The sequence below is a fragment of the Aythya marila genome (assembly GCF_965140915.1).
Source record: "Aythya marila genome assembly, chromosome: 29".
Classification (NCBI taxonomy): domain Eukaryota; kingdom Metazoa; phylum Chordata; class Aves; order Anseriformes; family Anatidae; genus Aythya; species Aythya marila.
The window spans coordinates 469,262-496,994 of NC_139070.1; the positions used below are offsets into that span (position 1 = coordinate 469,262).

General features: G+C 64.2%; 1 protein-coding gene across 2 annotated transcripts; it reads left to right on the forward strand.

Moving 5' to 3' along the window:
- On the forward strand, window positions 1–27,239 carry KCNN3 (potassium calcium-activated channel subfamily N member 3). 2 transcript variants are annotated; one of them, XR_014319163.1, is made up of 9 exons: window positions 1–905; window positions 5,198–5,293; window positions 10,011–10,429; window positions 14,759–14,900; window positions 16,950–17,060; window positions 18,919–19,046; window positions 19,252–19,321; window positions 20,613–25,627; window positions 26,023–27,239. XR_014319163.1 is itself a non-coding variant. In XM_082781056.1 (8 exons), the coding sequence occupies exons 1-8, from the start codon at window positions 165–167 to the stop codon at window positions 20,907–20,909; spliced, it is 2,004 nt and encodes a 667-aa protein (XP_082637182.1). In that variant the 5' UTR covers window positions 1–164; the 3' UTR covers window positions 20,910–27,239. The 2 variants fall into 2 exon arrangements, 1 of the variants encoding a protein (XP_082637182.1); XM_082781056.1 differs by having other exon boundaries at window positions 20,613–27,239.
- Window positions 27,240–27,733: the final 494 nt, after the last annotated feature.

Here is a 27,733-nt window from a genome sequence, read left to right on the forward strand (position 1 = left end):
CCGCCCCGGGGCCGCCGCCGCCGGGGCCGGGGCCGGTGCCGGGCGCGGCGGCGAGGAGCGGAGCGGGGCGCGGCGGGGCCGGCCCGGGGCCGGTGCCGGCGCCCGGCGGAGCGGCCGCGGCGGGGCAGGTGCGCGGCGGGCGGTGAGGCGGCGGCGCCGCCGCCATGGACACGTCGGGGCACTTCCACGACTCGGGCGTGGGGGACCTGGAGGAGGACCCCCGGTGCCCTTGCCCGTCGTCGGGGGACGAGCGCCCGCCGCCCGCCGCGCTGCCGCCGCTCCAGCACAGCCTGTTGCACTCCTCGCCCGGGTCGCTGCGGGCCCCTCCTCCCGCCGCCCCCGCCGCCCTCCACCCTTCCTCCCGCCACGGCAGCCAGCTCAACCTCAGCGACCACTTGGCCGGCCACTCGCCGGGCTCGGCGGCGGGCGGCGGCGGCAAGCACCGGCAGCCCAGCCCGCTGGTGCACCGGCGGGACAGCAACCCGTTCACCGAGATCGCCATGAGCTCCTGCAAGTACAGCGGGGGGGTGATGAAGCCCCTCAGCCGGCTCAGCGCCTCCCGCAGGAACCTCATCGAGGCGGAGCCCGAGGCGCAGCCGCTGCAGCTCTTCGGGGCCGGCGGGCCCCCCGAAATCGTCGTCTCGCGCGAGGACAACCACGCGCCCGCCACGCGGCCCCCCGCCCGCCGAGGCCCCCGTGCCGACCGAGCCCCCGCCCGCCCGGCCCCCGCCGCCTTCGCCAAGGGACCCAAGCGCAAGGCGCAGAACATCGGCTACCGCCTGGGCCACCGGCGCGCGCTCTTCGAGAAGCGCAAGCGCCTCAGCGACTACGCGCTCATCTTCGGCATGTTCGGCATCGTCGTCATGGTCATCGAGACCGAGCTCTCCTGGGGGCTCTACTCCAAGGTACGGGTGGCCGCGGGGAGGTTGGGGGCCGATGGGGTGGCTGTTGGAGGTGTTTGTGGCCGCACGGGGCCGCGCGGGTTTCTCGGGGTCCCGGGGGCTTCGTGGTGGCTGCCGGTGTTGGACGGGGCGGGCACCGATGGGGCCGCGTGCGGTGGGTGCTTTGGTTGGGGTGGGCGCCACGTCCCGGTGGAGCTGCCCCGTGCCCCCGGTGGGTGTCCATGGAGGGGACGGGACTGCCCCATCCGGCACCGCGGTGCCTCCTGGCTGCAGGGGGCTGCCGGGCCCCCCGCCTCACCATCCCTCGTGAGCAGGAGCCCCGCTGGGTGCGCCCTGGCTCGTCTCCACCTGCGGCTCCTGCCTGGAGGCCCCATAAAAGCCCCCGACTGCCCTTCGGGAAGTGAGGGGCCCTGTCTGCATCCCGGCTGGCCCCGTGGTGGTGGTTGAGGGCTGGGGACACCAGGGCTGGCTGGCGTGGGGGATCTGGGGGAGCCCTGCCTGGCCCCGCAGCTGCTCTGCCGCCACCGCAGCCAGCGGGAGCTGCCAGCAGCCTGCCTGTGCCCTGCCAGCATCAGCCTCGTGTCACTGCCGGCCCACCCGGTGGGCACGGCCTCCTCGGGGTGGCCCTGAAGTCGGGGGGCACAGGGGAGCCTGGGGGTCGGCAGGGGCGGATTCGCCCTTAGGAGCTCCCAGGGTGGGTGCTGTGGCTGGGGGTGGGGTCAGAGGGGGAGCTGGGCATCCCCCGGGGTGCTGGGCAGGGGCGGGTGGGGGCAGCTGTGGCTGGGGGTCCCCGTCCTCCTCCAGCGATGCGGGCACCCCGTGCGTGGTCTCCTCGAGGAGCCGTGCCCTCCGCGGTGCGGCGAAGCCCTCCATCCTCCTCCACACCCCTTTCTTCTGTATTTTTTTTTTTTATTGCAGGACGGTGTCTTTTATTTATAATTCTCCCCCCACACACCCCTTTCAGCTCCTGCTCCCTGGCTGTGCTCGTTGGCAGCGATATGAATAACTCTTTGTATAGACATCTGTCATGTTATTTATACCTATCCAGAGAGGGGAAGGGAATAGGCACCCGCGCTGGCAGGGCGTGTGTGGCACCCATGGGCGTCAGTGGGACAGCGCTGCAGGGGTGTGTGGGGGGGGGCTTGGAGGACCCCGGAGGGTCCCCGTGCCGCGGGGCAGGGTGCCACGTGCGTGGGGATGGTGCGGAGGGGAAGGAGCCGTGTGGGAAGGGGCTGCTCGCTGCTTCCTGCGATTATCTGGCAATCGCGGTGGGGAGGGCTCGTGCGGGTGGAGGGGGCGATGGAGCTGAGAGCAGGTGGAGGCAGGGACGCGCCCGGGGGTCCCGTGGGCGCGGGGGACCCTGCGGTGTCCCCATGGAAACGGGTCGGGGCGCGGGCGCACCCCCCAGAGGTGCCTCCCCGAGCCCCAGCTGCCCGCAGCTGCCGCCGGGGCTGAGCCGAGCTGCGGGGAGCCCCGGCTCCTTCTGCTCCAGTCGAGGCACGGGGATGTCTCAGCGCCGAGCCCTGCATCCCTCGCTCCCCGTGCCGACGGAGGACGATGCTCTTGTCCACCGCCAGAGCCTCTTCCAGGCGTTTTCCACCCTGCCCTGCAGCAGGAGCGGGGCTCAGCCTCCCCCCCAAGGTGCCCACTACCTGTTGAGCCACAGATGCCCGTGTGCGTGGTGCTGGGAGGGTGAGGGGGGAGAAAAAAGAGGGGGGGACCGGCCGCCCTCGCTGCACAGCACGGCTGCCAGCAGCGCTGCCGCGGCGCTCAGCAGCCCCGGCGCGCCGAGCGGCTGTGTCAGCCGGGGAAGACCCCGTGAGTCAGCGCTGCCTCCATGCAGCCGCCCCGACCCCTGCCCCGGCGGCTGCCGCCTGCCCGCGGTGCTCGTGCCGAGGGCTCGGGGGCACGGGCAGGGAGCTGCTGCCAGCTGGAGAAGGGTTTGGGGCTCTTCGGGCCCCCGCAATCCCCTCCCCTCCTGCTGAGCACACCCTGGGGTGCAGAGGGGGCTCCCCGGTGCCTCGCACGGAGCCGTGGGCGACTGTCTATAAATACCCCCCGGCAGCCCCCAGCCCCCTCCGTGAGGAAACCGGAGCTCGCTGGCAGGGACGCGGCCGTGACCGAAGGAGCGCCCAGTGCCGGGGCCGGCAGCTGTCGCGTGGATGGGGATTTCGGTGCTGCCGGCCCTGGCCCACATCCAGCTCTGCCCCCGCGGCCGGCAGCAGAGATGCCGCACGCTCCTCGGGATGTCGGAGCCGGTCGGTGGGGCGAAAAGGCTGGAGCAGGGTCCAGCCTGTGGATAAACTGGGCTTGGAGATGCGGCGGCCAGGTTTTGCCTGTTTTCTGCCCATTCCTTGGGCAGGATGCGGTCTCTCCTGCCCCCGGGGCCGGCAGCGCTGCTTCCCGGCACCGCCAGCAGCCTGCACGGCACAGCCGGGGCAAAGCAGCCTGGCACTTGCACATGGTGCAGGGAGGATGCGTGCCGGGGTCCCTCGGGGGGCTGAGGCGTTGGTGCCACTCGGACGAGGTCTCCCCGGCCCCGTGGTTTTCTTTGTCGCGAGCGTGGGAGCCGGCAGCCGCTCTTCCTGCCGGGCCCCTGCGGAACCAGCGCTGGCCGGAGGCGTTGAGAACGGCAGTGGGTGTGCGGTGACCTTTGCCAAACGGCGTTGGCCTCGTTACCTCCCCGCCCGGCTGTGCTGGGGGGGGTCTGCCCCCCGCGTGCACCCTTCCCGCTTGGTTTTGGGGTGATATTGGGTGCCAAGCCACGCCACCTGCGGAGGTGACAGTGCACGAGGACGGTGCCCAGAGCTGGGAGAGGAGGGATGAGCGTGGACCGTGCCGAGCGCTTGGGGGGTTCCCATCTGCTGCCCTCCCCCATCTGTACCAGCCCCAGCACCAGGACCAGCTCTGCCGTGCGGCACCGCTTGCCAGGACCCCTCGGGGTGCCCGTGGGTGCGTGTCCCCAGCAGCATGAGGTCCCCCATGGTTCAGGACAGGGCAAGGGCTGCCAGCTGCCCGGCGCGGCACCGCGCTGGCACGGGGCGATGCCAGTTCCGTGGCTTCGCGTCCTCAGCCGGCGCCGCCAGGCAGCTGCCTCGCAGCGGGTGCTGGCAGGAGGAGGGTTAAGGATGTCTAGACGGCGACTGAGATTGGCCCTAAAGGATGCCAGATCCGTTGCGGGAGTGACATCTCGCTGCAATTAATCCCGGGTGTTCCCCCGAGACACCAGCTCGCTAAAAATAGCCAGCTCGCTGCCAGCTCGCCCCGTGGCGCTCGGTGGCGGTGGCAGAGCCGCTCGGGGTCCCGCCAGCCCCACGTTGCGGGGAGGGTCCCGTGCGTGGATGCAGGCGGCATCACCCGGGCAGGATCGGTGCTTCGGGAGGGCCCGGCCTTGGCACGAGCCCTGCCCTGGAGGCTGCCTATTAATAGCGTTGTTTGGTCCCCAGCACTTCTCTCAACACCAGCCATTATATGCACACAATTGAGAGGCGAGTGCCAAGTTGTGAAGCTGCTCACAATGCGTGGCCGGAGCACCCCGAGCGTCCGCAGCGCTGCCAGCAGCCTCTCCTTAGGAAAACTTTCCTCTCTCCCTCCTTGAACCCTCCTGGCTGTCCACGGCTTGGCCTTTACTGCTGCCTTGGTCCCGTTCCACGCCCCGGCCGCGTTGGCCATGGGGGGAGATGAGCACCAGGAGGGGGCTGCTGCCGCTCGGGGGGGCAGCACAGGCTCACAGCGACCGAAACGGGGTCTGGGGATGAGCCCTCGGTGAATCCTGCCCTTCCCTATAGGGAGCCAGGGGGAGGCTGGGAGCTGTGCTTTAGTCACCAGTGAATCAGGGGCTGGTTTAATTTACATAGAGCTAATTAGCAGGAGGATCTGATTAGACCATCCATTAGGGTGCCATAATATTGGGCTAACGCTGGATGTGGATGGATCGCTGGAGTCGCTCGTCCCAGCCCAGGGGAGGCTGGTAATTTCATTTGGCGGAAGTGGATTTAAAAAAATAAATAAATAAAAATAAAAACAATCAAAATGTTTTGGAGAAAGCGCCGCTCTCCAGAAGTGCCCCCAGTGCACGTGGCAACGTCAGGGCTGGGGCTGCTGTGCTGAGATGCCAACGCTGGGGAAATGGGGGGGCCGAGTGCTGGGGGAGGGCGCGGGATGCCCGTGCTGGGGAGGGGGTCAGCATCTCCCTGGGGGTGCAGAGCGGCGCTGGTGCCACCCTCCAGCCTTGTGGTGCCACCCGTCCCGTCGGGGTCCCCGCCACTGACGCTCTGCCTGCTGTTTCCTTGCAGGACTCCATGTTCTCCCTGGCCCTGAAATGCCTTATCAGCCTGTCCACCGTCATCCTGCTGGGCCTCATCATCGCCTACCACACGCGGGAGGTGCAGGTAGGTCCCGGGGCGCCTGGCCCTGACAGCCAGGCTGTGGCTTCGCTGCTGCACCCGGCCACCAGCCCGCAGGGTTTGGGTGCCAGGACATCCGTTCCCTCCCGTGACGTCCCTCTGGCTGCTGACCCTCATGTGGGGAAGACCACCTGCGATCTGCTCCGCAGGAGTGATGGGAATTAGTTCGTTAATCCCATTAAAGCTGCCACCGCCTCTCTCTGGCTGGGTTTTGCTCCCTCACCCTGCTCTCAGCTTTGCAGGGGTGCCCTGGGCTGGGTGAGGAGGCAGCAGGGCAGGGCCCTGACTTTCTCTTTTCACCGCACGGGTGATGTGCCAAGGGAAGCTGTGAAATACTTTCCTAATCAAGCCTGCCCATTCTTTTCCTCTTTGCTCGCTCCAGCGCTGCTGGGAGAGGAAAGGGCTCCCAGTTTGCTCCAGCTCAGTGCCGACGTATTTTGGGGATGGGAGAAGGAATTGGGTGGGAGAAGGAGCCGGTGCTGGTGTGATCCTGCCTGGACGGCAGCTTGTGAACCATGCCCCGGGTTTGGGGGCTGTCGTGGCAGAGTGGCTGGGGCGCGCGGCCAGCGCTGCTGTCCCCAGGGTGCCCTGTCCCCTGCCAGCCCCTCCAAGGCCGTGCCTGGGACTGGCTCCTGCTCCTCCTGTGGGTTCGATGTGTGCAAGCGGCCAAGGAAAGGCGCTGGAAAAGCAAACTTCCTCCCCGGGCTCCCGGCCAAGCTGGGGCCACGGCATCCGAGCAGCGGGGCCAGGAGCCACCAACGTCCCGGTGAGCCCGGCAAGGGACCCTGCAGCTGTGGGTGCCCATTTGGGGCCAGGTCCTCACTGTCCTGCACGAGGCTGGCTTGCCTTGCGTGCGCTGTTGGGTCTGAGCTTGTCTGGCCCTAAAAAGCAGAGCTGTGCTGTGGTGCTGGCAAAACCTCGGTGCAAAAGGGCTCTGCGCGGGCTGCTCGCGCTCCAGCCTGCGCCGGAGGGACTGCCCGCGGGTGATGGGTTGCTCAAAGCAAATATTTGAGAGAGCTGGGTTTTGCTGGAATAATATTTACCCCCAGGGCTGCTTTGTTTGTGGTCGGCAGGGCAAGCTGCACCCCCGGCTCTCTCTGGCTTCCTCTGGTTGTTGTTCTTGGTTCTGCAAACACCGCGTCCACCCTGACCGGCACGCAGGGCTGTACAGCTCTCATCCTGCTCCGCCTGGAGACGGGGCTGGAATCCCCATTGTCTTCAAGTGCGTGGCCCCTCCGACGGCCCGGGTCTGCTTATTCAGGCTGTGGGTCAGGAAAGTGCTGGAGGACGTGCTAAAATCTGCAGAACCGGCGGGATCGGGGACGTAACCCTGCGGGCAGGATGCTGCGCCGGGGGCTCACTGGGGGATGGGAGAGGCAGGCGCTGAGCACGGCGATGGGCCTTGAAACCAGAGCAACCCCAGCGCAGCTCCCGACGGGCGAAGATTTTCCACCCCGAGGTTTTCATCCCCCACCGAACAGCTCAGTTCCTTCCACCTTTCCCCACGGACTTGCCAAGGTCTTTGCATCCTCGTGGTTCCTCCTCTGGGCCTTCTCCAGTCCTCCCCGTCCCCGTTGACGCAGAGCGGGACGTGTTGTTTTGTGCTCCCTGTTGGCAGCGACGAGCGCTGTGAATTTCCTCCGCTGTCCTGCCTGCGACCCCCTGCCCAGCGCGGCCTCCTCGGCCGCTGTCCCGCATCGTTCCTGGAACCCCTGGGTTCTGTCAGGCTTCGTCTTCTCCAGCTGGAGCCAAGGGAGCCCGCTGCCGGGAGCGATCCCGGTCCCCGTGCATGGAAATCGTGTTGGTCCGTGCAATGAGCCCGCTGCCACCGAGCTGCCCCCGCCCGCTTTGCCCCCTTCTGCTGTGCCGGGGACTCCGGCAGGGGAGGAAATGAGATGGGTTTGACTCGATTTGCTCCTGACAAATCCATGCTGGCTGTTTATCGCCCTATTATCTTTTAGGTACTTATAAAGGGATTGCCGATAATCTGGCCCGGGATCTCAGCAGAGATGGAAGTGGGGCTGACAGAGCTGTAAATCCTCAGCTTCTCCTTTCCTCCTTGCTCAGGGGGGAGGCTGCGTTCACCCTGCCAGCACCACCAGCCCTCCCCACCCTACACCCTACAGAAAAGATTAGTCAAGAGCCTCAGCTGCTTCCCTTGGTGCTAATTACGTTAATTGACAAGTCCTGGGGACCCTCCCAGCTCTCCCCTTGCCATGGTTTCTCTGGGGTTGGGAGCATTACTTTGTCCCCATGCTGGCTCTTCGCCCCCCTGCACCGTGTCCTGGTGTCCGTGGGCTCGGCAGCCGGCTCTGCCTGGGATGGGAAGGAGCAGGCAGAGACGTTTTCCTCAGGAGGATTTATCCCCCAGAGATAAAAAGCAGCCGCCCAGCATCCTGGGTCCTTTTCCTGTTGCATCCGACTGTAATGAAGTGCTCGGTGATGGATGGGCACATCCCTGCTCCCGCGGGGCAGCAGCTCCGGCGGCCGAGCTGGCTGTGTGGCAGGGAGGTGGCTGTCACCACCGGCTGTCCCCAGCCAGCTGAGAACCAGCGGCAGGTCCCCACGCTGTCCCCGTGCCCGTTGCCCCTCCAGCCAGGGCTGCAGGTGAACGAGATCCTTCCCTGCGGTTCCTCTTCCCCCGCCCCCAGCAGCCTCTCAGCTCTCTGCCTCCCGCTGCGAGGCCACGATCTGCTGCTAATTGCGTGTGTCACTCGCTCCTCGTTACAGCTGAGCGTGTGCAGGGAGCTGGCGCAGCCCAGCCTTCCTCCTCCCTGTGCGGGTTGCTCCCGGCCCTTTGCACCTGCGTGGCGGGGGCTGCCCCGCTCCCATGGGTGCTGAGGGGCTGGGTGCTGGGGGAGGCGGTGGGCTTGGCACGATCTGGTGCCCGCGTGGCCTTGGGGACAGCGCGGCATGTGCCAGCGCGGTGTTTGCTGCTGCTGCACGTGATGGGGCGCAGCGCTCAGCCAGCCTCCAGGCTGCCAGCTCCGGCAGGAGGTTTTGGGGGGGCTGCCTCGGGGCTGCCCAGAGCCATGGTTTGTGCGTTCAGTCCCCACCTGTGCACCCAAGGGTGCCGGAGCGCTGCACACTCCCCACGAGTGTGCACGGAGGTGGGAGCTGCAGCCCCAGCACAGCCCGTGCTGGGATCCGGGTGAGTGGTGGGAGCGGAGACCCCCGGGGGGACATGGGGCGAGCACCCTGCCCGGAGCCTTTCCTTCCACCGTGTGTCTTCCCAGCGCCTTTCCTTGTGCTTTCCCACACGTTTTGCTCGCTGGCAGCCGTGGCGGTGAACGCACTCGCTCCTTCCCCTGCCGGAGCCGGTGCCGGGGATGCCGGGGTGCCGCCGGACTTTGCCTGGGGTTTCCATGGAAACCCCGCCGCAGCGATGTGCTGCGAGCTGCAGAGGGGCTGCAGAAGGGGAAGTCTGCCCTGAGCACCCCCCTTCCCCGTGCCCTTCACCCGGTGCAATTCCCCACACGCAGCCAAAAGGCTCTCTGGCTTTTTCCTCTTGCTAATTTGTTTATTTTTAACACCCTTTTCCAGGAAGGAATGGGCTGTCAGCTTGCTAAATGCCTGAGGATCTCCCTTGACAGCTTGGAGCATTTTTTTATAAACAATTTCTCAAAGCAGCTAAAAGGAGTGGAGCTTTCCAAACAGAAAGGGAGGTGGCCGGGGACAGGCACTCCGTGAGTCAGTCCCAGCGGCTCTCGCCGTCCCTGGGGACAGCCCCGTGGGCCACCTTGTGCCGGCCCCGCAGCTCGCGGCAGGTGCTGGGGCTGGGGGTGCCCATGGAGCGTTGTGCCAGGGATCCCAGCCCCCCCGAATGCTCCCAGCCCCCAGGACGAGCTGGGGTTACCCCGCTCTTTGCAGGGTCGAGGAGGTGCTGGTGAGGGTAGCGTGCCGCTACGTCCCCTTGGGGTCCGTTTCCAGCGGTGTCTTTGCCAAGTGCTGCTCACGGGGAGTTCCCGAGCTGGTCCCTGTTGTTGGAGGGGATGTTGGTGGCACCGATGTGGCCCAGCTTGCACAGAATAGAGCTGTGGAGGCACACAAACACGTAGATCGAGGCCGCATCTCCCGCGGGCTGTGTGGGTGATGCTGGGCAGTGCGTGGCTCCCGGGCAGGCGAGGAGCCCCTGCTCCCATCCTGCCGGGTGCTGGGGCTCCTGCAGAGCCCCCGGCTCCTGCTGCAGCGGTTGGAGAGGAGCGGTGCCGCGCTGCTTTGCCCAGGATGAACCTGCAGTTGCTATGACAACCCGGTCCCATCCATTGCCACGCTTCCTCCTGAAAAGTTGCCCGCATCGGCATCGCCAGCTCCTGGCCCTGCGCCTGCGGCTGGGAGCAGAGCAGGGCTGCGGTGGCACCTGGGCGATGCCACTTTTGGTGCGAGCAAAAGGAGCAGGGTGGCACGCGCCAGTGGCACCGTGGCTCGCCCACCTCTGCCGCTGCATTGGGGATGTCTTGGGGCACCCTAAAGCTTTCTGGGGCATTCCCAGCACCACAGCCATGCCCTGAAGGTGCAGGCAGAGCAGCTGGAGGGGTTGGGGAAGGTTTGTTCCCACTGCTTCCATCCCTGGCTCCCCAGGGCGGTTCCTTTTACCCATCTCCATGGGGCTCTGGGGTCGGTCCCCTCCAAGCTGCGGGGCTGTGCTGTGGGGCAGGGGTGGCCGGGCCCCCGGTAACCCCATGGTTTTGCCTCCCGGTAGCTCTTTGTGATCGACAACGGGGCTGACGACTGGCGGATAGCGATGACGTACGAGCGCATCCTCTACATCAGCCTGGAGATGCTGGTTTGTGCCATACACCCCATCCCCGGGGAGTACAAATTTTTCTGGACAGCCCGCCTGGCTTTCTCCTACACGCCTTCTCGGGCAGAGGCGGACGTGGACATCATCCTGTCCATCCCCATGTTCCTGCGCCTCTACCTGATCGCCCGGGTGATGCTGCTGCACAGCAAGCTCTTCACCGACGCCTCGTCGCGCAGCATCGGGGCGCTCAACAAGATCAACTTCAACACGCGCTTCGTCATGAAGACCCTCATGACCATCTGCCCCGGGACGGTGCTGCTGGTCTTCAGCATTTCCCTCTGGATCATCGCCGCGTGGACGGTCCGGGTGTGCGAGAGGTGAGAGGGGCGGGGGCTGCGGCTGGGTTTTGGGGCTTTGGGGTGCCTGGAGCAGGCAGGGAGAGTCCCCAGGAGGTGCCCCGGGGATGGCGGAGGGGGGGGACGGGGACACGTGGGGGCCCCGCTGGGTGCGGGGAGGCTGGCGAGCGGCGGTGCCTGGCTCTGGCGTCGCTGTGAGCCGAGTGCCATGACAACCCCGCGGCTGCAAACCCACTGCCGGATGGCATCACGCCGGCATCGCCGCGCTCGGCGCAGGGGTTGCTGTGGCGACCGGTCCCGGCGGGTATCGCGGCGCCTCCGGTGCTGGGATGCACCAGCACCCCTCGGGGCCCCCCGTGGGTGCCAGGGGGCTGCGGCGGGGGCACCCCAGCCCCTGCCAGGGCTTTGTTGGGAACTGTTCGTCCCTGGCCTGCTGCGCAGCCCGGGGCAGGGGGAGGGAGAGGGCCCCCTGGCCCTGTGCGGGGCTGTCCCCATCCCCAGGGGGCTGTGCTGGGTGCTGAGCCCAATCAAAGCAGGGTAATGGCTCAGGACAGCTCTCAAGCCCTGGCTCCCAGCCTTGCTCTCGCTCAGCAGACACTTGTGCTGGCTCTGGAAGTGTGGCACCAGCAGCACGTGGGCCCGCGGGGCTCCCGGGGGTGCAGGGAGCAGGATACGGCCCTGCCTGCTGCCTGGCTCCGCTCCCAGGGCTGCTCTCGCTGCTCCTCCACCTCCCCGGGGAGCGGGGCCGGGGCAGCCCCAGCCCTGGTGGCTTGTCCAAGGCGGTGGCCGAGGGCGCGCTGGGACGCCCCACTGGGATCGAGGGATGCTGCTGGGGAGCCGGGGCTCCCTCCCAGTGCCCGTGGTTTTATTCCCCTGGTGACAGCCACCTCTGCCGGGCCTGTTCCTGGTCCCCCAGCAGCACCGGGACTCGGCACCACCGGCACCGGGCCCTTGCTCCTCTCCCCCTGGCCGGGGTGGAGGGAGGCAGGGCACGTGGGCTCTGCAGGAAACCGCTCAAGAAGACAAACGCGTGTTATTATTTGCTTTAAGTGGATTAGCCAAATCGCATTAAATCCCTTTAAGTTGTTGCGGCGGTTTGGTGCTGGGCTCAGAAACGCAGGGGTTCATCGCTGCAGCCAGCCCTGAGCCCCCGGCCCCGCTCAGGGGACGCTGCAGCGGGTCCTGCTCAGGGCTGGCAGCACCCGGGGTGCCCGGCTCAATTTTGGGTGCTTGCAGGGCAGGAGGAAGGAAAACCCTCCTCCTCCTTCTCTTTTTCCTCTTCCTCCTCCTCCTCCCTCGCAGAAGTCACCTTCTGGTCCCCCCTTGGGTCCCCGAGCCACACAGAACTGCTTAGGGCAGCTTTAAGTACCATGGACGTGGACTGGAGCTGCGCGCTTGGGTTTTACGAGCTTTTACAGGCTGCGTTTATGTTCCTGTTTCTCTTAATGATGCTATTAGAATGTGCTGGAGAGTTGTGTGCTCCTTAATTGTGTTTGGGAGGTTTTTATTTGTACCTCCGAAATGGGGAGCGGGCGGGCGGGCTCCCAGGGGACACGCAGGGGATGGATTTCTGCACCTGGGGGGCTTAGGCTGAAAAACCCGCTGTAAATAAATAGCCATTAGCAAGGAAAAAGAGAAATGATGCAGGAGAGCTGCTGCAGATCGCCGGCACTGCCGTGAGCTGCCACCACCTCCTTGTGCCTACCGAGTGGCAAACGGAGCTGTGCTGACCCCAGGGACACGCCGTCCCCGGGGCACACAGACCTGGGGGGTCCAGGCCCCCAGGGACAGGCGCTGACCCCAAGGGACGTGCTCACAGCACGCAGGGGTCCTGGGTGCTGGCACAGCTCCTGCAAAGGGCCACCAGGTGTGGCAGTGGGACGCTCGTGTCCCTGGCACAGGGGAGAGGACGTGTCCCCGTGTCCCCCAGTCAGCTGCTGCACCAGCACTGGAACCAGTTTGCTGTGGCTTCCACAGCAGCTCCCGCCCAGCACCCACCCGGGCCGAGGCGCGATCCCCATCACCGGGGTGGCATCGCCGTGCCGCGTCCCCCCACCTCCCCCTCGCGTCCCCCCAGGGCCGCAGCATCGCTTTGGGCGCCCTCCCCACCCCGCGTGCCGGGGGGGCCGCATCTCCCTGGAGGCAGCGAGTCGCTAAGCAACCCTCGCCCGGCCGCCGCGCTGCCTGCGATGCTGCCTGCGGCCGCACACGTGTGCCCGCACGTGCCCCCCACCCGCTCCCCGTTGTATTTCGGGGTGTTTCGCATGTGCACGGCCTCTCGGCACAGCCCGGCCACCCCCAACCCCACGGCACGGCCGAGCACGTGCTGCGGTGACATCCCAGTGCCGCGGTGACATCCCAGTGCCGTGATGCTCGGCGTGGAGCTGGGCTGGGCGCTGGGGCGATGCTCGGGGCGGCCGCGCTGCGCTTTGCTCTCTGCGGGGAGCGCAGACGAGGGGGTGCTGGAAATCAGCGCTCGGGTCTAAACAATTGCATCAGCCCTTGGCACGAGCGGCCGGCCCCTCTTCCTGCTCGTCCAATGCCAGCTGCTCCTGTTTATGAGCTCCGAGTGCTTCTTGGAAGGGAAGCCGTCGGTCCGGCTGGAGCCTCCGGAGCCCCCTTCCCCCCCGTCAGCCCCCAGCACGTTGTTCCCATCAGCTGGGGTCGTCCCCACGGCCTGAGAGCTCACATCCTGCCGCGGGAAACGGGGCTCAGCCTTTATCAGGGAAACGCCAGCAGAGGGGAAACGCGCACTGAGGCAGGGGAAAGCCCCTTGGCCACATTGCCCTGGGGGTGTCTACTCAGCACGGCACAGCCAGCTCCTCCGTGCCACTTGGGTCACCCCTCAGCACGCTGCATCGGGGACTGGGGGGGCTGGGTGTCTGCTGGCAGCCCCCCGATGTCCTGGGGGCCAGAGCTGAGGCTGTCTTGTGGGATGTATTGGGTGGGCTCGGCACAGGGAGCCACTGAAGCTGGTTTTTGGGGAGCCCTCGCAGGGTCCCGGGGCAGCCGTGCTCTCCAGCCCCTCTGTCCAGGCTGGAGCCTCGCCTCGTCGTGGCTGAAGATGCTTTCTCCTGCTCTGCTATTTCATTAGGGTCTCCAGTTACTGGGAGCAGGGGGGGAAGGGAAAAAAAAATGTAGGAAGAGGAGAAAACCCAACTGTTGGGCGAGTTATGAGCTGCGAAGCTTGGATGAATTGATTTGCAGGGAATTGCCAAAAGCTCCATCTGTTTTTCCTCTAATGATTTCGTGAGGAGGCTGGGAGAAACCTGCTGCGGGGAAGGGACGCGGGCAGGCAGGGCTCGGCGCCGGGCGGCGGAGAGCCCGGCGTGGGGGCCGGTGCCCACCCTGGGTGGGATTGGGGGAGGCTGGAGCGAGCGGGGGCTCCTCGGGGGGCACGCACAGCCTGCAAGCAGGGGGCCTGCTCGCGTGTTGGCGGGAGGAGAGGCAGCCGGGCTGCTGCGGTCGCTGACCCCGGCAGGGCAGGAAACAGGGCAGGACGCTGGGGCTCGGCGGGGACGTGGCCATGGAAGGTTTGCAGCATCCCTGGAGCTGGAGACGCTCCGTGGGCGCTCGGTGCCGCGCGGCGAGCCGACCCTGGCTGCGGCCAGGAGCGCGCTGCGTGCCTGTGGCTTGGCAGCGTCCCCGCGGCGCGTTGGCATCCTGAGCTGATGGAGGGGGGGGATGCAGGAGTGGGGACGGGACGAGGAGCAGATGGGGTCAGTGCTGTTGATGCTTAGGGCTGGGGGCTCGTGTGTGAGTCACCACCGTGAGCACTTCAACAAAGCACCCTGAGCACGGTGCCCGCACACCCATCCACTTGCACAGCAGCTCTGGCCAGAAAACGAGTCCTTGGGGGTCCAGATGTGCCGGGAGGCTCTGCCCCATGCTCTCCATCCACGAGGTTTGCAGGTCCAGACCCTTCTGGGTCAGAGCAGGGGCCCCACATCTGTTTCTCCCATCAGACAGCTCCTGCCGCCGCGCCACGTGGCACCGGGGACGGAGCCGGAGGGACTGGGACGTGGTGACAGGTCTGACCGAAAGCAGAAGCCCTCGCTGTTGAGTTTTTGCTCTGATTTTGTGCATGTGGATATATTATTTTTTTTCTTTGCCGGAAATTGTGCAATCGCTGTTGCTATGGGGCATCCTGCCGTGCTGTTCATCATTATTCCCCGTTTCGCACGATGCTCTTGTGCCTGGGGAGCCGTCGCACCCAGGTGCACCCCCTGCAGCACGCGAGCACCCGCTGCCGCCCTGCGCCGGCGTTCCAGGTGGGAAGCCACCTCCTGTGGCACCCAGGTCACGTCCCCGTCCCCTGCTGTCACACTGACATCCGCGTCTCCCTGACAGGTACCACGACCAGCAGGACGTAACCAGCAACTTCCTGGGGGCCATGTGGCTCATCTCCATCACCTTCCTCTCCATCGGGTACGGCGACATGGTGCCGCACACCTACTGCGGGAAGGGGGTCTGCCTCCTCACCGGCATCATGGTAAGCGCCGCACCGAGCCGGCCCCTGCGCTCTGCTCGGCCCCTCCTTGAGGCTGGGGCAGCGGGGCACCGAGGCAGTGGGGTTTTTATGGGGACCGGCTTCTCAGCGGGCTTGTCCAAGCCATAATGGCTTCAGCTCTGAGGTCTCGCAGCCTGAAAGCTGCTGGAGCTGTAATTGCAGTTGCTGTAAGTGCGGTAATTGGCAGGGCGTGCTGGTTTGGGTAAGGAGGTGGTGGTGCGCACGGGGTGCCAGGAATCCTTTGGGGACACAGCGTGGGACACCGAGTCCCTTGGGGACACCGGTCCCTGGACTGGAGCACGTTGGGGCTGCAAACCTGCAAGCTGGCTTTGCCTTTGCTCATCCTTGCGGGTGAATTTGGGGTGAATTTGGACCCTTGTGCTGCGAGGGAGCAGGGAGCCAGGCCATAGCAAAGCCTGCGGGGGGGGCAGCAGCTGCGGATGGGGACACAGAGAGGCCCCCGAGCATCCCTTGGCCGCCCTGCTCGCGCAGCCTGGCTTCCATCGCGCCGAGTGATCCCAAATGCTGCCGGCGTCCCGTGGGAAGTGGGGGCCAGCTGGGAGCGCTCCCCGCCCACGGCACCGCTGCTTTGCGTGCTCGTGGCCAGACGGTCACTGTCCTTCGGGGCCCTGAGCGTACCTGCTCCAAGATGCTCGTGAGACGTCCCAGCTTGTGCGGCTTCCCAGCTGGGGACAGCTCAGGAGCCAGCACCAGGGGCCCCGGTGAGGCGCAGCTCCTACGCAGATCAGCACCCCAATTCGGTCCCTGCCTCAGGTGCCCAGTTTTGGGGATGGAGCTGCCCCCGTCTCACCTGGCACACGGGCAACCGGCACCAGCATCGCTTGGCTCGGCTGCCGTCGTGCCCCAGGAGAGCTCTTGGCTGAGGCGGCTCTGCTGGAGGGTATTAATTTGATATTATCTGCAAGTATTTCATCTGTCTCATGTAAGGTTGGGCGCCAGGGAGGCTGATGCTGTTGATAGGAGCCAACGGAGGGAGAAAACTCAGGGAGGGCTGGACGTGGCGTTTCCACCAGCACAGCAGAGAGCTGGCCACTAAAGCCCCACTCCAGCCAGGAACTAGGGTGGGCGCCCCCAGGCTGGGGACCCCCTCAGGACTGGGGACCCCCCCGGTGCCCTCCTGCAAAGCCCTGGGGGCCAGGAGCACGCTGGGGCTCCCCGAGCAGCAGCACCGGGGCCGCTGGCAAAGGGAGAAGTGGTGAAAGCCGAGAGTGCGCGCTGGGACCTGCCGGGATGCTGAAGGATTCAGCTCAGCCCATGATGTTAATTAATGACTCTTTAATAAATTAAGGATCATTTGCCAGGGTCGTGGGCCTCTGCCAGAGCACCGGGGAGGGGGAAGCGGCTCATCTGGTGCGGGCAGAGCCAGGCGGCGTGCGGAGCCCCGCGGGGAGCAGAGGCTCCCCTGCCTTGGCACCTTGGGTTTCTGCCGACAAAGGCGCCGGAGGTGACGGCTGTGGAGCGGCGCGGATCCGCCGCTAATCGCTGGGATAAAGCGAGCTCCAGCTGTCACCATCTGCAGCCGTTCAGGTCCCCCTCCATCCCGTGGCACTGCAGGGGGCTGGGACCCCATCCCTGCTCTCCTCTGGGATGCTCGGTGCCTTCCCTGCTGCCCAGAGCCCCCGGTGACACCCCTACACGGGGCGAGCATCGCGGTGCTGGGGCAGATCCTGGTCCGTGGCTGGCAGCGATGAGCAGGATGAGCTCGGCTGTTCCTCCTGTCCCCAGGGTGCTGGGGAGGCGAGGGCTCACCACTGACCTTGTAAATCAGCCCCGTTAATTACTGGGTGCGTTGGCAGATGCTCAAGGACGCTGCAGGAAGCTGGGTCCTCTGATAAACCCAGGTTAACCTGGTGGGATCATTGGTTTTGTGGGTAGGGGGCATGCGGTGCTTCAGTTAATTAGGGGTTTGCAATCCTGGGGGAAAGCACAAGGCTGAGAGCGCCTGCAGGGCTGAATCCACTCCCCAGCCAACGTCCCTGTGTCCCCCCTGTCCTTGCTGTTCCCATGCAGGGCGCTGGTTGCACAGCCCTGGTGGTGGCCGTGGTGGCCAGGAAGCTGGAGCTCACCAAAGCGGAGAAGCACGTCCACAACTTCATGATGGACACGCAGCTGACCAAGCGGGTAAGGTGCCGGGGATGGCTCGGGGTGGGGGCAGCGGGAACCAGGGGTGCTCCAGGGCGTTTTCTCCGCTCTGATGGGAAGCTGCAGCCTGCAGCATCCCCGAGGGCCGGTCCCACGGGTACCGTGGCGGGAGCGAGGCGTTGAGTGCCTTGAATGCAGAGCAGGCTCAGGCATTACGGTAAAAGCAAACGGCATCAGCCCTCCACTCCACTCCACTCCACTTTGCAGGGCTGTAGGAAATGCAACAAGCTCCGCCGCACCTCGGGGAGGAAATGCCTGAGTTTTTTTCTTTCCTTGGAGGAGACAAACCATCTCCTCTTGTGGAATATGATCTCACTTATCTCAGTGTCAGGAAGACGAGAGGATTTCAGTGATTCAGCATCTTGCCTGCTGCAGACGAGAGCTGTGCCGTGATGCTGCTGCGGTCTCGGTCCCCAAAGAGGGACCCAGAGGCCGTGTCTGCGGCAGGTCCGTGGGCACCAGCCCCAGCTGGGCTGCCTGCTCCTGGATTTCAGTCACCAGCAAAACACAGGGGAAGGGGACAAGGGTGGCATCGGGGGCTGTGGGACACCCAGGACATGTCCCATGTGAGCAAACCATGCTGCAGCATCGCAGCGTGGAGTTTGGGCATCTCCACAGAGCTCCCCCACCTCTTCAAGGGAGTGAAATCCCAAACATGTTCCTGTTTGCCCTGCAAGATGCCAAGGCATCCGTGGTCGCTGTGAGTGGCACAAGGGCCCTGTGACCTGTTGGGCACCGTGTCCCCAGCAGCGTGCAAAGTCCGCAGGGGGAGACCTCTGGTCTCAGCAGCCCCGTCGTGGCGCAGCGTTGGTGACCCAGCGGCACTGGATGGCTGGGTGTGCCCCTAACACCGATGTTGGGGCAGATTTATGTGAGATGGAGCGAGGGGCAGTGCAGCCGGGCTTGGAAGCAGAGGCGCAGCCCCTCTGCCCAGCTGGTGGGGATGGGGCACCCTCAGATGGTGAGAACGGGAGCCCTGAGTGTCCAGCACTGGGCAAAGCGGCATCCCTGGGCAGGACAAGCTGATGCTCCCCACCTCGATGCAGGCAAGCAGGTAAAGCACAGCCCGGGTGAGCAGCGATGCCCCCAGGAAGGACTCAGCATCCTTCCCCCCTCGCTCCCCGCGGCTGAGCCGTGGCCAGGGGGCTGCAGCCACAGGTGCCCGGATGGTGTGCGTGGCCAGGCTGGGACAGCACCCAGCTAGTCAGCCCCTTCCTGCGGCCAGGGATGTGGCTCTGTGGGCTGTGTGCCAGGCAGGCTGCGGCCAATTCACCCCGGAGCAAGCAGCAGGGCTGCAACTGAGCCACAGAGGCTGTGGGAGCCGCGACCTAGCACCAGCAGCTGAGCCAAGCACGGGGCTGATGCCTTCTGTGCATGCGTGCGTCCAGCCAAAACCAGCAGACAGATGCAGGAGAGGAGAAATTCTTTGGGATTTATTTTCCTTTGAGGCGTCGGTTCAGTGTAAACTTCCCACGCGGGTGAGGCGCCTGATGGCTGGAGCGCGAGGAGCAGTTTTCCCCAGGGCATCAGAGCGGGGTGGGATGGGGATGTGGACGCGGCAGGGGCCAGGACACGCTGCTCTGCCCTTAGCACAGGCTGCTCCGTCCCCGCCGCGCGTGACCCCTTGCACACAGGCAGGAGCTCGTCCAGGCGCACGGAGCCGAGCGCCACGCTCCCAGCTGGGGCGAGTCAAGGCTGTGGCAGCAGCACAGCAGCTATTTCTGCTCACAAACGGCAGAACCCGGCGAAGCCAGAGCGTTGTTTCCGTGAAATAACATGTCCCACGCGCTGGAGCAGATGGGGCCGGTGACCTGCGGCCGACTCCCTTCTCTTGCAGATCAAGAACGCTGCAGCCAACGTCCTGCGGGAGACGTGGCTCATCTACAAGCACACCAAGCTGCTGAAAAAGATCGACCACGCAAAAGTCAGGAAGCACCAGAGGAAGTTCCTACAAGCCATTCACCAGTAAGTGGGGCGTGCGCCAGCTCCCGCAGCTATGGGGCGAGGAGGGGAGTGGGCTGCTGAGCCCTGGGGAGGGGTGACCCTGCCCGTCCGCGGGGGACCGGGGACAATTTCCCATTTCCCTGGAAGCAAACGGGTCCCTGGCTGCGTTTTGCAGCTGTAGTTTGGGAAGGGGAGTGCATCCACGTTGCTCTCTCCTCCTCCCCAGGTTGCGGAGCGTGAAGATGGAGCAGAGGAAGCTGAGCGACCAGGCCAACACGCTGGTTGACCTCTCAAAGGCAAGTCCTCGCTGTAACCTCGCGGCCCGGCCAGGCTGCAGGAGTGTTTCTCCTCACTCGGAGACCCTAAAGCAGACCTGGCTGACTGCAAAACGCTCCGGTTCCTGAGCTGTCAGCTGGGAATCGCTGCCAGGGGATTGCTGCATGTGCAAGGCAGGAGGAAGGAGCACAAACACAAGCTGGGAGGCGAGCGGGGGGGGGGCACCCCGCTTCCAGTAAGGGTCTGTGCTCACCGTCCCTCGGGAAAGCATCGTAGCCCCAGCTGGGGCCGCTCAGCGGTCAGCAGCGCTGGGTTTCATCATTTTAATGTCCTTGTGCTGGAAGAGGGGGCGAGCCCAGCACCGGTCACGGTGCAGAGGGGCTGGGGCCGGATGCGCCGCAGCGGGTGCGTGGTGTTTGCTGTGCGGCCTCCCGCAGCCCGAACCTCCCAGCGCCCCGTCCTGGTCTGGCACGGGAAGGCTCTGGGGGCGCAGGCTGGTTTTGCTGGCAGGAAGGGATTAAAACACAGGGATTATCCTGTGGGGTGGCGCCCCAGATTGCTGCCCGTCCTTTGGGGCCCTGCCTGCATCCCAACAGCAGCTGGCTCAAAGCGGGCAGCAGCTCCCCCTTCCCGTTCTGCTAACGGGGCTGTTAGGGCAGCTCGGGGGCTCTCGTGCCAGCACAGCCAAGGAGATCAGCTCTGCCCTGGGGGGCTCTGGGCAGGACGCCTGGGAGCAGGCAGTGGGGCCGAGATGGCCGAGAGCAGCCCAGGAGCTGCAACGAGAGCCCAGCAGCATTAATCAGTTTGGTGGGGCACACGTGGGTTGTAATAAAACGGAGCATTAGAGCCACAGCTGCCCCCTGCACCTCGGGTAAATGCTCTGGGGAGGCAACGAGCTGCTCCGCTGCGGTGACCGCCTAAAGGTGACGCATGGGGAGGGGAGCTGCCAGCCCCCACTGATGCAGGCTGATGTAGGGCCCCTCCTGGTCCCCTTCCCCATCCTCTCCCTGTCCCCCTCCTCTGCTGCTTGCTCTTTCTCCTCTATTTCTCCGCGTTGTGCTGAGCTTGCAGAGCTGCTGATGAGAGCTGACAGTGCCGGGGCGTGCTCGCAAGGTCTCAGCAGGCGAAACCTCCGGCACTCGCAGCCCCGGCACCGTGCGGTGGCTCAGAAGCAGCCTCTGAAGCCCGGGGACGGTGCGGGGCTGCCTCGCAGGAGCGCTGTGAGCAGGGCTCGGCGTTTCTGATCCGGGCAGCGGTGCAGCGCCCCTCGGCACCGCGCCAACCCCTCGGCTGTCTCCTCTCTCCCCGCAGATGCAGAACGTGATGTACGACCTCATCACCGAGCTCAACGACCGCAGCGAGGACCTGGAGAAGCAGATCGGCAGCCTGGAGTCCAAGCTGGAGCAGCTGAGCGCCAGCTTCAACTCCCTGCCGCTGCTCATCGCGGACATGCTGCGCCAGCAGCAGCAGCGCCTGCTGGCCGCCCTCATCGAGGCGCGGGGGGTCAGCGTGGCGGTGGGCACCCCGCAAACTCCTCTCTCCGAGAGCCCCATCGGGGTCAGCTCCACCTCCTTCCCCACCCCTTACACTAGCTCAAGCAGCTGCTAGAAACGCAGAGCGAAGCCCCTCGGCCCTCCACGGACACGGGAAGAGCGGACGCGCAGGTCCTGAGGTCTCAAGGGACTTTCCTCGGGTTTCCCGAAGCGCCGCGGGAGCGTTCGGTGCGACCGGCGGTGCCGAGCGGGTGCTCGGAGCTCGCTAACGCCTTGGAATCGGAAATCTAATCCCCGTTTAGGTGCCTCTACACGTGGTGAAGGAAGGGGACGGGAGGCGAAGCCTCTGGCAAGGCCCGTGCTGCAGTGTTCGGTGGAGGACAGAAATCCACGCTCAATCTCAGGTCTTCACATTGAAAACAAAACAAAACAAAAACAAAACCAAGTCGGAAGCACTGAAGCAACGGAGACACCAGAGGAAGAGTATTCCACTGTGTGGACCCCGGGGCCGGGCGCGAGGCCGGGGCCGCTCGCCCAGGGCGCACTCCCCTTCCTCCTGCTCCGCTCCCAGCCCCGGCGGGCAGGCGCCCATCCCGTGGCTTCTTGCACAGGCTCTGACCTAAGATGCCCACGCTCCATCCCATCTCCTTGCCAAGACACGAATGCACACACGCACCTCTCGCGTTCCAGGGTAGGTGGCGGTGCCTGACCTGCGTGGGGGTGTCTCTCCGGAGCAGCGAGAGGTTTCTGCTCGGGCAGGACAAGCAGCGGTTCTTCTTCTTCTCCTTCTTGGCGCCCGGAGCTCGGGAAGCAGTGCCTAAAGCAGGCGGGGAACGCCGCCCCGTTTCGGAGGTGTCCCCACCGTCACCCACCCTGGAGCACCCCTGCGTTTCGGGAGGGCGCCGGGCACGTCCCCAAGCCCGGTGCTGTTCACAGCAGCCCCAGAACTGCCGGGTGCCCAATGCCCCCAGCTGAGCCGACGGCGCCGAGGTTGGGGGCTCCCTGTAAAGCGGTGTAGTGACGAAGGCGAGTACCGAGTGGGACGCTTCATCTGTTTAAAACCAAGCCACCTCCCTTGTCCCGCTTCTGCTGGGTTTGGTGGGGATCAGCAGCACCATCCGGGGCTGGCTCCAGCTTGCAGCTGGTGCTCAGCTCTCTGACGGACGTTTGGGCATCACCTGGCTACTTTGGGAAGGAACCGTTTTCTGTTCTGCTTTCACCATTTCCCCTTTTTCTTAGCTCTGCCCTGCGGTCCTTTTGGGGCTCTGCCTGGTCTTTGCACAGAGCCTTGCCTCCTGCCAGCAGGCTGCAGCTCTGGGATGGTGTTTGCTGCTTTCAATGAAAACTCAGCAGAGGATATTTATATATTTTTAAACAGATGAAGTAACCATGTAATTACTCCGCGATATTAATTACATATCACCCGGCAGTGTCAGTAATTGTAATCAAAGTCACTGTGTTACGCCAGGTATACTTAGCCTGTAATCTTCTCCTGTGTAACTCTTTCACTTCCATAAATAACGCCGCATTTCACGCGCACGTAGGCAGGGCCGTATCAGCCTGGTGCAGAGGGATTTCTGTGCAAAACTCCACTTACTGCTGGTGGTAGGTGTTTTACTCCCTGCGCCCTGCAATTAAAGTTGCATAGAAAACAAGCGGCGGGTGGTGAGGCGCGCTCCCCCCCGCCAGCTCCAGCCATCAGCATGCGGTGGAGGAGGAGGAGGAGGAAGAGGAGGAAGGCTCCTCTGCTGTGGGCTCCGGGGGAGCTGCAAAATGAGCTCCTGGTGCTGCAGAGGTGGTTGTGTTAAGGCTGTCGGTAGCATGGTAGCAAGCCGTGGTTGTTCTTGTCGCGTGTTTTGCATTCAGGGAGGAGAGGAGGTGCACGGAGATCACTGCCAGCCTTTTCTGTTCCTTGGCCGGCAGCAGATACTCAGCTTCTGGGAATGCGCTGCTCTTCCCCTTTTCAAAAATCTTGTCATTAGTGTAATTGTAGGGTGGGCAGGACTGCTGGGAGAGTGTCACTGCCTCAGCAGCAGCCCAAAACTCTATTCTGAGCCTTGCTGCCAGTCCCCGTGTGCCTACAGGTAACCCTCGTCCACACCTCCCTGGCCCTCAGATGGGGATAAAGAAGCTTCTGCCCATCTTTGTAAGGAGGTTTCAAGCGTGGCAATGAAGAAAGCCTTGTAAATTGTAAGAGCGAGCCTAAAATACAGAATCTCCACTGGCCGCAGGCAGCCAGCAGAGAAAAACATTTCCCCGCCTCTTCTGTGGTTTGTGTAGGAACAAACTGCCGTGTACAACATGTACACGGAGAGGCAGAAATGCATCCTAGGGCGTTGGATAGCTGAGGGAAGTATTGATGCCTGAGAATCGATATCACCAGCGGGAACCTCCTTACGGGCTAATCATCAAGTCTGGGAAATCAAACTGAGTAAGACGGGATGAGGAAATGCCAGCTGGCTAGGACCTGAGGCTGTGAAGGGGAGTGAAATACCAGCGGTGAAAGCTCAAGTAGTGCAACCAGTGCAGGAGAAGCTCCTCTTTGGGCAGAGCTGCTGCTTCGGCGTGCTGTCACGAGGGGCCAGGAGTGGCAGGAGCCAGGCTGGGGAGGTGGGATCCTGGCTGCAGTGCTGGGTTGTGCCAGGCCACGTGCTGCTGCGTGGCTTTGGGGTGCCAGTGCTCACGGCACCGCTGCAGCTCCTGGTCCTGCATCCTTCACACCGGGCTCTGTGCCCTACGACCTGCAGCTTGCAGCCCCCAGCCCTGCACCCCACACACTGCACCTCCTGTCCTCACTCCTGCACAACCCCAAAACGCCCTGCCCAGCACCTCACAGCCCTAGGTCTGCACCCTGTGCTTGGCACCTTGCACCCTGCAGCACGTGCACCCTTGATCCTCCATCCCGCACCCTTGATCCCCCATCCTGCTCACTGTGCACCCTGCTTCCTCCATCCCGCACCCCCCTGTTGGTTCAGCACCGCATCCCACTGTCAGTCCTGGGGCCAAGTCCCGGTGCCCACCCCGGGCACTGAGCCCACCGGGGCCAGCCCCGGGGCTCCCCCCAGCTCACAGCCCCAGCCCTGCCGCTGGGACCGGAGCCGCCCTGAGGCCATGGTGAGGGCTCCCCTCCCCAGCAGGCAGAGGCGGGCATGGGGCGAGCTCTCCACGACCCCAACCCCAAGCACCCCAGCACGGTCTGGTGCCTGGGGTGTGCACCTGGAGCTGTTCCCCTGCTCCCTGCATCTTGGTACGAGCGCCGGCGTCACCCCGGTGCACGTGGTAGCCACCAACGCACGTGCACCGGGGGGCACGCTCATGCCCCGGAGCTTCCCCCCCCCGGCAGCCGGCTGGCAGGACCGCGGTGTGCAGCCTCCCCCTGCCCATGGCAGGATGCTCCCCGGTGCTGTTCACACACCTGAGAGAGTTGTTTTGGAGCCTGCAGCCATGGGCCCGGAGAGGCTGCCCATCCAACTGCGTCTGGGCAAGCGGAGAGAAGAGCTGGGACCACCGACAGATGCGGAGGAAAAGCACAAGAACAAAACTGAAACGTAAATTTATAAACCCAAAGAGATGCTGACCTCCTCCTGCAGCCGGGAAGCCGTCGGACCCCGCACACCACCAGGACCGAAGCTGCCCGCACCCCCGTTTTGCAACGCAAGAGAAAAACCGCCCCGTGCTCTCTTGCTGCTAGAGCCAGCGAGGTGATCGCGCCCCGAAGCCCCTCCAGGACCCACCCTACGACAGCCAGTCTCCTTTTCGGCACAGCCTCAGTTTTTGCTCCACGAACCTCTTGCACTGCCTGCAAGGAAACGTCCTAGAAACGCCAGAAAAATACAAAATCCTCTCTGCAAACTCACAGACTGAAGCGTTTCTGTCCAGACTGAAGGAGCTTCAACATGGGTTTGCATCTTGCCTCTGTACTGCTCGCTTCTTTTTTAATAATAGGGGAAAGCATAATAGTTTATTTTAACTATGAAATATATTGCTATATTATAAAGGTTATTGTAACTTTCAATTATGGTTTTGTATCCAACCAGTTTGTCAGCAGGCAGCGACGCCAGCCTGCTGCCAAAATGTCTGTTTCTGAGTACAGTCACTGCTCCACGTGAGGACGGAGGCCAGGGGTAGCAGAGGAGGCTCTCTGGACTCCGTCCAGAAGGACTCCACGTGCTCCTCATCCCTTCCACCCCCGGGCATTAATTCCCCTTGCCTGGAAGCTGGCCTTCAGCAGGTCTAAATTCGCACAGCCCGGCCGCACTGGAGCTTTGCTTCTCCCTAGGGAAAGGCGTTTTTCCCTTTTCTCCTGGGATCTCAGCCCCCTCAGTGGTTCCTGCAAAGCCATTTCCTCCCCCAGTTGTCTTCTCTAGCAAAGGTGGGGTTCAGCTCACCGGGCACGGACTGTACAAGGGCCAAAATTCCCCGTTTGCCCCCGGGGATGGAGGCTCTCAGGGATGAAGCAGCACAGGGTGTGCCGGGCTCCCCGCTGGGCTTTTGGCGCAGAGACCAAAACATTTTGGCTCAGCACCGAGTGACACGGGCAGGATGCGGATATTCTGAACGAGGGAATCACTTGTGCCTAGAAAAGCGCGAGGGGTGCAACATCCTCCTCCTCCTCCTCCTCTTCCTCCTCCTTGGCAGAGCTGCGCGCCGGAAAGCACCGCGGGGCCGATCCTGCCCGCTCAGGCTCCCTCGCCCCCGAGCCAGGCAGCGCGGGGTTCCCTCGGGAGGAGGGACGCCGAGGCAGCGCGCTCTCTTTTTCCTCTCAGGTCAACACGTAGCTGCCGGGATGACGGGGTAAGGACAGCCCTGCGCGGGCGACCGCTGTTGCTGCAGGTAAGGCCTCGGCGCAGGGAGGGATCCCGCTGCGCCCACCCGGCGGGGAGCGGCCCCGAGGGGATTTGGGCACCGTGCCCAGCTCGTGCCGGGTCTCGGGCAGGACAGGAGCTGGCCCTTGGGATGGTTTTGGGCTTTGCGACCTGGCCTGTGGAGGCACTAGTGTGGTTTTGGTCCCTTCCATCTCAGACTGTGGCAGTGTGGAGAGATGGAGGGGTGGCCCCGGATTTAGAAGAGAGATGCGGTGAGGGTGCAGGGACCTCTCAGCCTTCCGGTGCTTGATGGTACCCCGAGAGCAGCTCTTCCTTACATCCAGCCCCAATTGGCTGCAGCTGATCTGCATCACGTGTAGGACAAGATTTGTAGGCAAATAAGTCTTAAATTTCCTTTTGCAGCCCTGCCCCCTGTTCCTGGGCAGTCTTCCTGTGTGGAGCATGGCCAGGAACGGGCAGAGCGTGTGGGACCAACTCCTGCTTTCTTCCAGAGCGAACAAAAGCCCCTACTCCAACTCTTCTGTATCAGAGCAGTTGTCACCGTAGTGCTGCCATTATCGCTGTTAATTGCTGTCCCAGCTGTGCTGGCCTGACCCTCCCAGCCCGATTATCCCGCTGGGAGTCATGGCAGCGCCTGTACCTCACCGAGCGCTCCGGCCGTGAGCTCCAACGTCTTCTTGCTGGCCCCTGCAGCCCAATCTCCTCCGGTATCCCCCAGCTCCTGCCCCGCAGCAGCTTGCTGTGATGCTGCCCCGAGCTCCATGGTGGGGCTGGCTCCAGCTGCCTCCCATTGGGACCCAGCCCAGGACCAGACAGGGGCTGGAGGAGAGGGGCTGGCTCCTCTCCTCGGGAGGGCAGGGCTGCCCCTCTCTCTCCTGCTGGCTCTGGGGGTGCCTTGAGATTTCTAGGGTGCTTGGGCCCCCTGCGCTGCTCTCCCTCGGGTTCCTCCTGCCCCGTGTCCCCCTGGCTGGCTTGCAGCCCTGTGCCCAGCAGGTGGGTTTGCTGGGGTGTTGGTGGTGAACTCGGGGGGTTGGGAAGCTGCTGCTGGAAGGCTCTGCTCCGCTTCCAGCCCCAGCTTCTCACCCAGCTCCGAGCTTCCTCCCCATAGCCACCGGGAGGGCACAGGGCTGCAGACGGGGGATTTTGCAGGGGAAAGCCAAGCTGCTCTGTGGGATGAGGTGTTTCCCCCCAGGTGAGTCCCGTCTGCCCCCTCTTGCTCAGGCAGTGGGGCACAGGACAGGTCTCCAGCACCGTGAGCCTGGTGGCTGCTCTCAGCCGGGTTGCTCAGTACGTGTCTCGCAGCACCCAGCTCTGCTCCGTCTTCTACCCAAAGTGTTCTTCCCCTCGCGCTGCCGGGGTCCTAGCACACCCCAACGCACCTCCTGGCCCTGGCGGAGCTGCTCGTGTCTCTGCGGTCAGGCTCTGGCCCCGGGCTTACATTCCTCCTTCTGGTCTGAGCGTGGCTGGGTCTCCTAAACGGGGGAAGGGAGCGGGGACTTGCCTGTCCCGACAGCATTGCCATAAAACTGATCTGTACCCAGAAACAGGCATGTTTTAAACTATGGCTTTAACCTGTTCACTGTAAAAAGTGCCTTGGACTTTAATCTGAAGAGGTCAGTATCTATAAATATTTACCTGTGCGGTGTGTAAGTATGCAGATACCTATGTATAGTTACACACACAAATATATGATATATACGTACATATATAAATGCTTCGGACCCCTCTGTTCTGCTGGTCTTTGGAGCTCTGTTCTTCCTGCCGGTGGGAGCGGTGTTCGGCTTTGGCTCGGAGCAAGGCTCGAGGTGCTCGTGCCGTGGTTGCATCGCTCCTGTAGGACGACCCCGTGCCGCAAGAGGTGCAGGGTGGGAAACCCGTGGCATTGGGTGGCACGTCCCCAGGTGGTGCTGAGCTCTCTGCATGTCCCTGGGAAGCAGTTTTGTGCCTCTGGGGGTCTGCGCCAGGCTGCCGTGGTCCATCCATGTGCTTCGGGGAGACCCTGGAGAGGGGGGAGCATCCCCGCTCCGTTGCACCGTGGGGGTGCTGAGGCGCAGACAGCGATGGGGCTGGAGGGAGGCACGGGGGTAGCAGCACCAGTGCCAGGCTTTGAGGT